This window comes from Hyperoodon ampullatus (genome assembly GCF_949752795.1).
Source record: "Hyperoodon ampullatus genome assembly, chromosome: 12".
NCBI lineage: Eukaryota > Metazoa > Chordata > Mammalia > Artiodactyla > Ziphiidae > Hyperoodon > Hyperoodon ampullatus.
In genome coordinates, this window is record NC_136925.1 from 75937020 (window position 1) to 75952195 (window position 15176).

Sequence of the window (15176 nt, forward strand, 5' to 3'; positions counted from 1 at the left end):
TTTGTGACAATAATTTTGAAAATGTAGTCAAATGAACAAATTCTCAGAAAGTATGATCAGCATGATTGACCTGATTAAAATTTGAAAGTCTGAATATTTCTAAAATCATTTTTAGAGGCTGGGGACACAAGAGTGAAAAACAAACAATAATTCCTTGGCCTTATGGAGGTGACATTACAGTGTAGGAAATCAAGCAATAAATAAGGTAAATAATTAAATTAGCAGTTGAGATGAAGATAAATGCTAAAGAGAAAAATTGAATAGGCAAGGGGAAAGGGAAGTTGTACTTTCAAAGGGGTGGCCAAGAAAGGATTGACTAACAGCTGACCTTTCAATAAAGGCCCAAAGGAGATGAGGAAGAATGTATTGGGAATATCACTGGAGAATGTTTCAGGCCAAGGGACAAGAAAACTCCAGAATGATGGCAAGGGCAAAGGCCTTCAGGTGGGAATGTGCTTGCATGTTTGAGATTATCTTTTCAGTGAGGTTTCACTGACCTCCCTACTTAAAATTGCAACACCACCTAATACTCCCTGTCCTTTTACCTTCTAATATAAAATTTATTTATTTATTATGTTTATTATTTCTTAACTGCCTCCTCCTATGAGAAGGCAAGCTACATTAGGGTAGGGATTTTGTCTATTTTGCTTATGGGTTTATCACAAATGCCTGTAATGCCACTTTACACATAGAAAGAGCTCAATAAATATTTGTTGAAAGAGAAGGAAAGACCCTTTTAGGACCATTTGGTCCTGTCCAAAATGACCATAAAACATCTGGCTCATGCCAAAAGGTCCTTGATAATTGGTCATGTTTGGCTCTGTCTGAAATGTCCATGGAGATATTTGGTCTATAGCAAAAGGTTCTTGATATTGGCCCTGTCCAAAACCATTTGGCATGGACCAAATATGCTCATGGACATTTTGGACCAAATGTCAGCTAACTGGAAAGACTGGAAAGGCATAGCCAGGGGAATAGAAAGAAAATTAGGGAACCAAATGAAGAAAGTATTTCAAAGATGAATAACTATCTAAAATGCTTCTAATAAGTGAGGTAAAATGAGGACTGAGAATTGGCCATTGACTGAGGAACAAAAAGAACCTCCTGAACCTGACATGGATAGCAGGGCAAGGAAAAACATGATTGGAATGGGTTCTAGAAAGAATGGGAGAAGAGAACTATGAAGCCAAAATAAGATCTAAGACAATTCTTTCAAAGAGCTTCACTGTAAAAGGAAGGAAAAAAAAAAAAAAAGGACAGTAGCTGAAAAGGGAGGTAGGGTTAAGAAAGAGGCTTTTTAAAGATGAGAATAATAATGGTATATTTTATGTGGGTGGGAAAAATCCAGCAGAGAGAGAGAGAAAAAAAATAAAGAAGCAAAGAAGTACGGGAATTATCTTTTGGAAAAGAGCAGGGAGGATGGGATCCAGTGCCCATGTGGAGGGGCTGGCCTTAGCTCAAAGCACAGATGGTTCATCCATAGTAACAGAAGAGGAGACGGAGTATTCAGGCACAAATGCTTGTAGGTGGGTTGATGTGGTCGTGGGAGCTTGCGGAAATTCTTTTTTGATTGCTTCTATTTTCTCAGAGAAATAGGAAGCAGTGTCATCAGCTAAGAGTAAGGATGAGGGAGGAGGTGTGGAAGGTTTAAGGAGACAAGTTATAAAATAGTTGCCCCAGAAATGCAGAGGGAATAGAGTCCAAAAATGCCTTTGGAGTGCCAGGAAGCATTAAGGACCCACTTGGGTTAGTCATCGTGCCTGGGGGTGTGTTCTTCTCCAGCCACAGTCAACTGCCTGAGTGTGGGCAGGAGCCAGGCAGAGAATTGGCTTTAACCAGGGTTATGTTCAACCAGGAATGCAGGACAAAGTGAGACCTGGTTGTCTGTTTATTTTCCACATACAGAGTAAATCCCCTTCATGACACAATAAATGAGGTGCACAAATTCAACTGCACAAAGTGCAGGGTTGCATCAATGAGACAACGAAGAACAGCATTTTGAGCTAGGTCTGTACTATCACAAAATGCAGCGGAAGTGTATTAGAACTTACGCTGGGCACAACAAACCATGCAATGAGCTAAACAGAGTCACAAATGACTAAGAGACCAGCCAGGCCTAATCCCACCCCTTTCTAAGGCCACTATTAACCCCCACCCGGACCCCACTCCTTTAGCATCAGGACACGACAACCAGTGAGTTGGTTTGCCTTCTTTTGAGAATGGAGGCAGGAATGAGGGCTGGAGCCTATGGCCAATCACGTTATTATGTAAATTCACACTGTCTTTTGCCTTATCTTTTCAAAGATAACAAATAGCAAGAGAAATAACAAAGGTGACTGCAGATAAAAGAACATCACAGAGCTATTAGAAAATACCTCAGGTAACGAGTCTACTGGAATTGTCATTAACAAGTACAGAAAAGGGAAGTGCAGATCAGAGAACTTCTAAGAGGGTGCAACATCTATGAACCAGTATGAATGGATGTCTGGGAGGCCTGATTGAGGGCAAGTTCCAGACCATACTAGTGAAACGAGGATAGTTATCAGTTAGCCATTAATAAATAATAAACTGTACCCTGTCTCCACTGATCAGGCTTGCTTTAATAAAAGCTTGCATGTTCTCCAAGGGTCACACAGCCTAAAAAATAAGATGTTGGCCAAGGTGAATTTAGGAGCTTGGAGTCAGCTGTGTCCAGTTTGAGCTCCAGCCAGTTAAGACTGGCTAGGTCCACTGACCCTCCATCTGGGCATGCATTGAGTGGTGGCCTATTGACATCAGAGGGCCCAAAACTTCACCCTATGGTCACACGAATGCCACCATTTTCTGAACATACATCCCATGAAGAAGCCTGTGGCTTAGCTGCATCTGCACAGAACGAGTATCACCTCACCTTTTTCTTATCTCTCATTACCTTTCCCTCGGCTCCCCATGCCTCAGCCTTATCTCATAAATAATGAGATCCCTTCACCTTCAGGGAGGTGGGTCTGAGATTTGTTCTCCCATCTCCTCACTGGACTGCCCTGTGAATAAACCCTTTCTCTCCTGCAAACCTCAGTGTCTCAGCCTTTGGCTTGCTGAGCAACAGGCAAACAAACCTGATTCGGTAACACACTAGAACTGTTATGCTGGAAGGTTTTCCAGCCAGAATGTTTACCTTGTGTTGCTCACGTTTCCGTTGTATTGTGTTGGCTGTTTCCTCATGAACCTGCTGAATGGTTATTTCCTCTCTCAGGGCCACCTCTGCTCTACATAACCAGGCCCCTATGGTGCCCAGAGGTGCAGGAAGAGACTTATCAAGTTGTATATGCCAATCAAACAGCTGAAATACAAAAGTAGAAAGACAGTATCTTAACACAGAAGACAATTCTTAAAATTCCCCCAAATGATTTTAAAGCCTACAAAATGCTTGAGGTTAATAATTTTGGGTTAATGTAATAAATATCAGGTAAGAAAGTATCTGTATTCTGAATCTGATGCTTTGTGAAGTTCAGAACACAGATATTTTCCTATTTGACATTTATTAAATTAACCCAAAATTATTAACTTAAATGGGGAGAAAATGACACTTAGAAGCAAGTTTTGAGGAAACTTAAAATACATCTTAGACATGGAAGGATATTATTGGGAGATCAGGCAATTTTCTTCTTATAAGGAATAGCATAAAGTGCCCACTGATTTTCAGACTGGCTTTTGCTGAAAGGGAATGGACTGGCTTTGCTGACACGCTCAAAGATGCAGCAATTATACACTTGATGAAAACCTTCCCTATGATGAAAACAGGTCCAGAAAAATCAGGGTCATCTAGACATCTCTGGAGGAAAATGAGTATTCACAATTCTTACTATAATAATATAATTCTCTAACCATCTTGTCATTTCTTCCACTTCATCCAATTCTCAAGTACTGTTTCCTAGCTTATTGCAATGAGAGGTGGGATGGGTTGGGGTGCCTGAGATCTAATCTATTCTTTGATAGAGTTTAATGGGAAAAGTTAGATTATGAAAATGAAGAAAATAGGGTGAGTACAAGGCAAATATTCCCATGAGTGACAGAAGCTTCAGAGGTTTTGAAATCTTGGTCTTTAAGTCTGCAAGATATTAATATGAAAGTTACAGAGTAATTTTCCTTCAAGTTCATGACCAGAAAAGAAGATAAGCTTAAACTAAAGAATATAAAAATAAATGTGAATATAGGAAGATGATTAACTGTTGATGAAATCTGATGATGGAATTTGGAGAAGCTGTTGAGGCTCCATTCCTGGGGAGTCACCTCTTCTAAACAATGCAGGATTAAACTGTGCAAAGTGAGAAGTAACCTAGGTGGTCTTTCAGGATTTCAGTGTGTCATCTGGTCAATGGTGATATCACACTTAGGGCAGGCAAAGCAGGAAAGAGTTGTTAAACAAGCACTTCCACTAACTGGAAGGAAAACTTGACCAGTGGACAAAGTCTATCCCACAGGTAAACCTTCCCACCTCAGACAGAGATAGGAGGACCTGATGTAACATCGTTTTGAAGAAAGAGATGACAGAAAATATTTTTGACTAAATTATATGAGTCTAATGAAATGAATCGTTGGAGAACTTACCCTAGAGGACACTCTATCCCAGGACTGTTTTACCAATGCTTGGTCAAGTGACAATTTACCACCTCTGTGTATTGGTTGTATCAAGTGTTCAATCTGTTTCCTTTTCATTTCATATTGAACTCTGAAGTGCTTAAATGACTAAAAGAGGAAAAACAGCAACAACATGGCAGTTAGTCAAAAAAGGCAAAAGCAAAGGAAACCACATTTCCTAAATAACAATCCTTTATATTTGGATAACATTCAATATATGTTGTTGGCAATAATAATGACAGTCATGATGCTAACAGCAGCTAGCATTCATCAAGCCCAGATGATGAGCCTGGTTCCATGCTAAGTGCTTTGTACATATTATCTTCTCTGGCTCCCCATCGCCCTACAGTCTAGACAAGCCCTGTTATTACTACCAAGCCCAGAGGTGACCTGGCAACGACAAGTAGTAGAGTTAGGACTAAAGCCTAGGATTTCTCATTCCTAGTTAAGTAAACTACAAGCCACTCCCTGCTCATCAGGAAATAATAATCAACAGGAGTATAAATCTATATTAATAATCAAAATAGTTGTGTTCCTTTAAAGCACCAAATAATTAACAAATAGAAATTGCACATATCAAAATAGTACAGAATTAACAATATCTTAATTTGTGTTTAAGTTAAGTGTATAAAGAGGTTTACTTTAGGGGACATCACTTGGGTAATAATCCTTTGCTTTAATTTTATGGTGTTAAAATATTAAGTAGTATATCTTTCTTTTGTCACAGTATGGTTAACATAAATTTGTAATATGTAGACTTAACTGTAAGTCTAATACTAACCTCAGAAAGTAGTGATTTTAATGAAAGTCCTACATTTTATGTTCAATTAACACATCCTAAAATATGTCTCAAAGTCCAAATATGAATTGAAAATGCCACTCAATGTGCAATTATATTAAAGAACATGAGAATAGCCCTGCAGAATCTAACAGATAACATTTGAAAGAATTTCTTAAGTCACTGAGTAAACAAACATGTAAATTCACATAACGAACACTTGGGGGAGATGGTGAATAAATATTTTCCCACAAACTTTACCTTCCATTCCCTCTAACTTAATGTAATTTTAAAATACCAAAACATAAAATCAGTCTTCAATTTTGTTCTACAGAATTCTATATATGGAAAAACTGGAAAATACACTATTAATTGATAAGTAGAAACAGAAGATTTTGATTACATAATAAACACATAAATGAAAGAAAACATTCCCTCTGCTGTCTAACCCTATTTTAAGAGACTTGTGATCATCTTCGGCCTGAAAGGAATGTTTCTGATTTATACTTTTCTAATCCTTAGTTTTCATCTTATAAATTAACATCTGTATAACTGGTAACTTTATAACTTGGGATTTATTTATTTATTTTTTTGCAGTACGCGGGCCTCTCACTGTTGTGGCCTCTCCTGTTGCGGAGCACAGGCTCCGGACGCACAGGCTCAGCAGCCATGGCTCACGGGCCCAGCCGCTCCGCGGCATGTGGGATCTTCCCGGACCGGGGCACGAACCCGTGTCCCCTGCATCGGCAGGTGGACTCTCAACCACTGCGCCACCAGGGAAGCCCCTGGAATTTATTTTTTGATAATTTATGCTAAGACTAAAACTCGCTAATGGACTAAATAAGTACATTCACTCTGTTCTTGCATTATAGTCTCAATTTACTGATTTAATCATTTTAATGGAGCTCCTCCCAGAAAATTATCTTTTTTGGGGAAAAAATTACATTGTGTTTCACAGCAAAAAGTACAAACATATAATCACATACGGAATGTATTGCATTGCCAAGTCCATCAAATATAATACTGATGGCATCATCAATCTGAATTCAGGCACGCTTTACAGAGAGGATTATATAAAATCACACACTAACTCTAACGGCTAAATCTTTTATCATCTGCCACTTCGCATCTCTTATATCACGCACACCTTTTTTTGTAGCAAAAATGATCAAAACATAATGTAGATTAGAATATACTGTAGTTTTGCCACTAAAATGCAATGATATTTTAAGTAGGAGAAATGTCAGTGCTACACAGAGTTAAGTCACAATTTAATGGAAAAATCTCTTGAAGTGGAAATTGGAAGCTGAAATACAATTAATGATAGTGTAATGAGACTGGAAGAAAGAAGAACCACCACAGCAATAACACTGGCCGCAATGTGAATGCAATAGTGTTGAAGGAGGCAGGTGGCAGGAGAAACTGATCTCATTAATGGGCCCATTCCAAATAGTCATGTTGCAATTTTTTATTTGATTCCGTTTATTCTATAGTAATTTTCAACATGGCACTGAAGTCATTTTTTGGTGGAATTTTTTTATTAGGTAACATCTGTAAGATCATGAGTTGTACAAAAACAGCGATTAAATGTGTGTGTTTTGGGTCATCTACAAGACTCTGAGTTCTCGGAAAGTCATGAAGCCTCAGAACTCTATATAGTGCAGATACGTACAATTTAAAACTACCAACTCCATCTCTGGGTGTACACCCAAAGGAAATGAAAACAGGATATTGAAGAGATATATGCACTCCATGTTTATTGCAGCATTATCACAATAGCCAAGATATGGAAACAACCTAAGTGCCCATTAATGGATGAATGGGTAAAGATGATGTGGTGTATATATACACAGAATGTTATTCAGCCACGAGGAAGAAGGACCTCCTGCCATTTGTGACAATGTGGATGAAACTTGAGGACATTATACTAAGTGAGATAAAGCAGACAGAGAAATAGAAACACTATATAATATCACTTATACATGGAATCTAAAAAAGTCAAACTCATAAAAACACAGTGCAAAATGGTGGTTATCAGGGGACTGGGGGTAGAAGGGAATAGGATGGATATTTAAGTATACAAACTTCAGATGTCAAATCCACAGTACAGTGAATATAGACAACAATACTGTATTATAATCATCAAACTTGCTAAGACAGTAGAACTTAAGCATCTCAACCACTAAAAAGAAATGATAATTATGTAACATGATAGAGGTGCTAATTACTGCTACAATGGCAATCACATCACAATATATAAATGTATTAAATTTTAAAAACTACCTATTTATATAGAAATACAATTATTAAATTATATGTAAACAAAATAATGTATATTATTTCTTTAAAGACATTTCTCATTAATATCATTTGAAAGATTAAACAGATTAAATGACAAATATGAATCTTACTCATGAAAGGCTTTTAAAAAAATTGAAATCTGTTTTCCATACATTACCTGATATTTATCCTGCAAATTTGATTCTGTCATCTGTGCCCTTGTCAAATCTCTTTCAAATTGTTCTATCCAAGCTTTTGTTTCCTTCAAAATTAGCCTGTCTTCTCTCTAGAAACCAGCAGACATTACAATTGTATTAGTATCTGTGCATTTACTTAATTGCTGATTAATACTTGACTGATCCTAGAATACACTGAATATTTAATAAGTTCTAAATGTCTCTGAAAATTTTTCTTTCTCCCTGCCCTCACCTCTTTTGGAGAATAAGAAACAAAAATTAATTCTAAAAAAAAATCTTAATTATTGTGCTGAATACTGAAATTACCTACCTCCATTGTTCTTCTCAAGAAACATTTATTTAATTAAGAAAATGTGCTTAAGAAGAAATATGAAAGTACAAAAATACTCAGAAAAAGGAATGGCTGGACTGGGAGTAGAAACAGGCCTGTGGCTGCTTCTTAGCCCAAGGCCATTGGTAACAGAGGACTGTTCTGGATCAGATTAATTTTGACTGAATTCGAGGAACTACAGTCACAGTAATATTGGATTACTAGTGTATACTATTTTAAAAAACCTTATCCACTAGTGTAACATAAACTCCATGAGGACAGAAAGCACATTTATCTTGTTCAGTATGGTATTCCCAGAATCCAGCAACATGGAACCTATCAGATAATTTATCAAATTATCTGCTGAATGAATGCATACAAGCTACCACTCACATCTCAAAAATGAAAAAAAAGTTGGACAGTTACATACTTGCTTCCACAAATGATAGGAGTCATTCTAGCATTGATTTAGTGAAAATATCCTAAATTTTCATCGAGACTTCTTATCTGGTAAGAAGGCCAAAGTAATCACAAACATATTTAACATGAGTTTTTGGCACTTACAAATAGCTTTCCACTACAGCATCTCATCTGATGGTCACAGCTCTGTGGCCCAGATGAAATGACTGTCTGCTGACAGGTGAAGTGGCATAGAAGAAAGAATTCTGGCTATGGAGGCAGGTAAAGCTAGTTTCAAATTCTTGTTCTGACATGTGTTAGCTCTGTGAGTTTGGGCACAATATTTTTTTTTCTTTTTTGAATCCTGTACTTCAGTTTTTTCATCTTTCTTTATATTCCATCTAGGCCTGAAGTTAAGGATCTATCAACACAATAGACTTTATGCCAATACTGGAATAAAAAATTAGAAGTAACTAATTTCATATCAAATGTTGAGTTAATTTTTATCTCATGCTTCATGAAGCATGAGTTTATGTATATATAAATATGCTATAAAATGTATAATGTGTATGTTTGAGTGAGCGTGAGAGAAAGAAAGAAAGAAAAGTAGTGAGAAGGCTGACAGTTCAGCTGCTTGACATTTAGATGGTCTCTATAGGCAAATAGTCGCCTGTGCCTTTGAGTGCATGTGAAAGTCACCGATTGAAAAAAAGCCCAGTGCAGAGGTTGGCACACATGCTATCATGATCTGTGTCATCTCTCACTTCTTGGTGTTACAAAGACAACCCTTTTCTGCCTGGAACAATTTCCCCTGGATAATGCCTTGCTCAGATCTCAGCTCAGGCACACTCTTCTCCGGAAAGCTTTTTCTGACTCACAAGTCTCAGTTGTGAGTTTCTCTTCCACCAGTGGTCCTCAAAAGTTAGTGGACACTAGAATCACCTGGCGGGCTCGTGAAAAAGATTATTGGGCACCACCCTCAGGCTTTCTGGCTCAGTCTATCTAGTGGAGGCTGAGAATGTGTATTTCTAACAAGTTTTCAGGTGAATCTGATGCTGCCTGCTGGTCTAGGGACCACATTTTGATAACATTTTTCTATAATCTTGTAACAACCTGATATTCCCCCAGTAATATTCAAATATTCAAATATTCCCCCAAAATGCACTGTATTTTTTTTGGAGGAAAAATTAAGTTTTATTTATTTTTAAAACCAAACCACTAGGAAAATATATCACAGTCTTGAAACAGCAAACAGGCTGTATTATCATTTCAAGTAATAAGTTGGTAAAAACACAGCAAGGTCCTTAATAAAATGATAAGGTGCCAGAACTATGGCAAGAACAATGCATGTCGCAAAAGTGGTGCAACCACTTTGGGTCGCACCAAAGGTGGTGATCCAGAGGGGCATGGCAGTGCTCAATGCACTGGTGCACTTGCTGCATGGACGCCTGGCTGTCCTCACAACAGCCGGCGCTGCACCGGAACATGAGGCCCTGCATCTTCCAGATGTTGTCTCTCTCCACACTCTACATCATTTAGTCCACCGCCTCCTGTACCCAGAGCTGCTGTGCTGCACCAGGGCGACCCCGTAATGCTCCATCCCGCACCGCTCCATCCCGCACCGGCATCCACATGGACTCCCGCGCACGAGCCCGCCCCCGCGCTGTATTTTATTGTCCACTATTTGTCTCTTTTCCCCCCCTGCATTCCAAACCCCTTATGTATCTTCCCTTCTCCAGCCTAACACAGTGTCTGGAACCTGGTATCAACAAATAATTGTGAATGTCTGATTGATTGGTAACATAGCTAATTAGAGAAAGATATGGAACAGAAGCCCAAGACTCCAAAGCCTCAGCTCTTCCCATGATGTCTCTTTTGAATGAAGAGGAGAACGGGGACATGGCGCATGTTTTATTATCGGTTGAAGCACTAACGACATATAAGCTCAGAGGAACTCAATGCTCTTGGTCTACCTCCAAGGGACCTGAGGTCAATGTGACCACTAAGTGAGGCCCACCGAAGTGAGTATGGGACTTCACTGTGAACCTCCGAAGACAGGCTCATCATCACCTTTTCTTCACCAATTGAAATTATTTCACAGAGTCATCTGAGAGAAAAGGATTATGTTCTTAAAAATAGCTTTATTAGAGTACATTCAGTAAATGACTTTTTCTAGTGGTGGGGAAGTGCAATAAGATTAAAAAGGATGTAGCTATTTACACACTCAACATTCTCCTTTTTAAGAGGAAAGTGAAGTACAAAATAATATTTAAGTTCCCAAAACCCATTTAGTGTAGTGGCTTTTCTTCAATTGGTAACTTTCACATGTATTGAAAGACATAGGTGACTATTTGCCTACAGAGACTATCTGAATGCCAAGCAGCTAAAGTGTCAGCATTCTCACTACTTCTCTTTCTTTCTCTCTCTCGCGCTCACTCAAACATACACATTATACGTTTTATAGCATATTTATATATACATAAACTCATGCTTCATGAAACAGGAGATAAAATTTAACTCAACATTTGATATGAAATTAATTACTTCTAACTTTTTATTCCCATGTTGGCATAAAGTCTATTGTGTTGTTAGAGCCTTAACTTCAGGCCTAGATGGAATATAAAGAAAGATGAAACAACTGAAGTAGAGGACAACTTTGATATGGGAAAAAATTCTTAATCATTAATTCCACAAATATTTTTTTGAGCACTCAACATGTGCCATGAACTTTACTAAACCATACAACTCAACGTTGCACAGAAGAGATGTGATGAAACTCAGGATTACAAACTAATTGAACACTTACCTTTTTCAATTATTTCCTGCTTAATATTTTAAAGTACAAAAATAAATCTTTAACTTTATTTTAATTTTCCACGTCACATATAAAGAAATTGTAGTTATTTTAATTTTTCCTTTTATTAGTGTTATTAAGTATTATTAAAAAGAAATTAATGTCATCTTATAATTAAAGATTAGTGAGGAAGTCCATGGGAGTGGCTTAGACTGTAACTTTTAATAACACATATGTCATTTGTTCTACTAGAAAGGAAAAGGAAATAACAGAATTAAGGTGTTAAAATAAATGTGTACATAAAGACAAATACATGCAAAAAAATGGCTAACAAGCTACAGAATGCAGAATGTTTGAAAGAGGTCACTAATTCAAGATTACTTAAATCTTACCTTAAGAATTTGGATAGAATTTGCAAAAGATGGGAAACCTGGAAGTATTTCCTAACAATATGAAAAGATAATATATAGAAAAATCATATAAATCATGGAAAAAATTATATAGTGAACAAGAAATATGCCGATGCATCTGTCTATAAATAAATAGACAATAATTTTAAGGGTATAATTATTTTAAGATGTTTTCACAACTTTTGAAAGTATCAAAATATTTGAATCAAATAAGGCAGTGTAGTATTGTAGCATTTGATGTTTTTGTTTTAATTTGTAACAGTCATATGTGGCTATATATATACATTATACATACGTCTTGAAGTAGTAAACATTTTGAAAGGAGAACAATGTAAAAAAAGGTATATGGATTCATAGTTTTCTCTATAAATACTGTCATAATATGCATCTCTGTATTCCTATACAATTAAGACTGTGCTGTGCTTCTGAAAGCAGTCAGTAAAATTTGTTGCAGTGGGGGAAGGAATGAATGATCAAATAACTGAACGTTTAATAGATGAGAGAGATAAGTCAACATGCCTATTTTATTTATTTACAATTGTGTGCTAATTATCCAAGGACTACCTTTAGGGAAAAAGTTCCTTTATCGGTTTTAATGAATGAAGTAAGAAAGGCATAGCAATGTCTATTTCCAATAAAATTTGATTTAAAATAGTATCTATGTAATATCTAATTTAAATAAATTCATAAAACAGAAATGAAAATCAAATACACCAAAAAATGAAAGCCTGATAGACATGTTGATGCCAATATTTTGTGTGTGTGTGTGTGTGTGTGTGTGGTATGCGGGCCTCTCACTGCTGTGGCCTCTCCCGTTGCGGAGCACAGGCTCCGGACATGCAGGCTCAGCGGCCATGGCTCACGGGCCCAGCGGCTCCGCGGCATGTGGGATCCTCCCGGACTGGGGCACGAACCCACGTCCCCTGCATCGGCAGGCGGACTCTCAACCACTGCGCCACCAGGGAAGCCCGATGCCAATATTTTTAAAAAATGAATTAAAAGAACCATTTAATAAAACCTGAGTAGACAAATAATGAGGATTTCTAGGTGATGACACCAACCCTAATATGTAGTGTATAAAATCTTAAAGGTTCATTAGACAGAATTAGATGGTCATTTAGCTGCATTAAACAAACATAAGCCCTACATCATAAAAATAATTTTAAAAATTCTTTTTATTCTGCTCAAAATATTCATTTTTAGATGCTCATACCCTACATTACAAACGTCTCATTAAAAAAAGGGTAAAGCTTATTTTCTAAAAGAAAAATCAGAATTTATCTTCTAGAGAATGAGATTAGTTTCTTAATAATAAAGTTCTTTAGTACAGTATATTAACAAGTTTAAAGCAGGAGTGTGCTTCAAATCTCTGAGGATTTTTGCATTAAATCCTTGCTCTTGAGCATTAACGTAAGTATCTCCTTTTATTTCTCAGACCTTACCAGCCACCATGTTTACTCATCTGGAGAGATGACTAATGTCAGAGAAATTAAGAGTACAAGCTTAGAAATCAGCTCAGAAGTAAATCCAATTGGGTAACATAAGAACTTGAGATATGATAATCAGGTGGAAAGCTGATATTCCCTATGCCGTATGAAGTAAGTCTAATACACCTCCTTACAGAGTTTCTTATTCACAGAGCACTGTCCATGCCCAATTATATTCTCAAAACCCAGAAAACCCCAAATGAATCCCAAGCACATGACTCAGTCCACACTGGAATTTGCACAGTCTTTCGCTTTCAGCGGTGCTCCTTAGGAATGTTATTTTTCTAACTATAGAATAAGTCACTCTGGTGATCAACATTTGTGCCTGAAGCCTGGCAAGGAACAACAACAAAAAAAAAGGTTTCTTGAAACCATAGTTTTTTTTTTTTTTGAAACCATAGTTTTTTAAATAACTAACACAGTTCTATCAAATGCCACCTTAACTTCATCAAGTGACCTAGGAAACACCAGTTACCGCTGTTTTGCTTAATTCTTTTACGAAGATTTCTATTAGTGCAAAATCTTTTCCTACTTGAAAACTTTGGTTTATGTTCCCATGACCTTTTCCTTCCTTAGATCCATTTCTAAGACACACAGTACACTTTGTTTTTTGTTTTTCTTGTTTCTCTTCATTATAATCTCAAACCTCTCTGAAAACTCTAGTTGAGACCTCAACAATAAAGACAGAGAGATTGTTTTGAACATGTCCTGAAAATTCCATTTATAATTCTTCCCTGATGTCATTCTGCCTAATAATTAATTTTAAATTCAGTAGTAAATCCATGTCCCTCTAAAAAAAAACCCCAAACCCACCCAAAAAAACCCAAACCAAAACAACAACAACACAAAACTAAATCAAAACTAAACAATACTATAGTACTTTTAAAAAATAGGAGAATAATATCCATTGTTGTTCAAAACAGAACGTAGGCATTCTGGTGTGCTGGCTGGACTGTAAAATGGGAGATCTTTCTACAGGAGGATTTGAAAAAAATCATTTCAAAAGCATTAAAAATCCATATGCCCTTTAGTCTAGGAATTTCTCTTCTAAGAAAGAACTGTAAAACAATGCTTATTACAAAATTGCTCATAGAAGTATTTTTTTATAACAGCAAAAAATAAGAAATTTTCAACAATTAATATTGGGTAAATAAATTACTGTACATCTATACGATGTTCTAGAAAGAATGGCATGAGAAGGGTTTTGTATGATGTTAACAGAAAACAGAAAATTATAAAATTGTATGTATACTACAATTCTATCAATATTTTTGTTAAAATATTTTATGTGTCTACACACATGGAACACACCAAAGTATTAATTTTTTTAGAATAGGTTCTCTGCAGAAGGTCAAGTACAGGTAATTTTCTTTTTCTTTTTTTCCCAACTTTTGTTTTTGTTTATTTATGACAACAAAAATATATCACTTGAGCAGTATGAAAAATGTAAATGTTATTTAAACTACTGAGAGGCTGAGAATCTAAACATAGTGAATAATTAGAACTTTCATAAGTTTGCCTTACTTACATATGTTAGCAATGAATAGCAACTTATAAATCTAAAAGTCAAAATTATATTTTTTCAGACTGAACAGAAGAAGGGAGCTCAGGATCTAAATGCATAAATAATATGATGGATATAAAATTAATTCAATCGTCAAATTGCTACAATAAAGTTTCCTGACACTGCTATCTTTACTTTATTCTACTCTACTATTTTATTTCATTTCATTTCATTTCATTTTATTTGCCATGCCATGCTGTTTGGGGGATCTTGGTTCCCCGACCAGAGATTGAACCTGTGCCCTCAGCAATGAAAGTGTGGAGTCCCAACCACTGCACCACCAGGGAATTCCCTATCTTTCCTAGATATTAATCCCTCACTATTATATGTTCAGTATTTA

The 15176-nt window shown here is 36.6% G+C and overlaps 1 protein-coding gene across 4 annotated transcripts in view; it reads right to left on the reverse strand.

The window, feature by feature from the left end:
- The window catches only part of SYNE1 (spectrin repeat containing nuclear envelope protein 1), a gene marked incomplete at both ends in the record, with an annotated part of 450185 nt that overhangs the window by 322136 nt on the left and 112873 nt on the right, over positions 1–15176 (reverse strand). For 3 of the 4 annotated variants that reach the window (XM_079716491.1, XM_079716492.1, XM_079716489.1), the window contains 4 exons: positions 3155–3319; positions 4588–4725; positions 7854–7961; positions 11768–11818. In XM_079716491.1, coding sequence (XP_079572617.1) covers positions 3155–3319; positions 4588–4725; positions 7854–7961; positions 11768–11818 — 462 coding nt within the window. The remainder of the gene's footprint in view (positions 1–3154; positions 3320–4587; positions 4726–7853; positions 7962–11767; positions 11819–15176) is intronic. The other variant, XM_079716490.1, reaches the window with a different exon arrangement.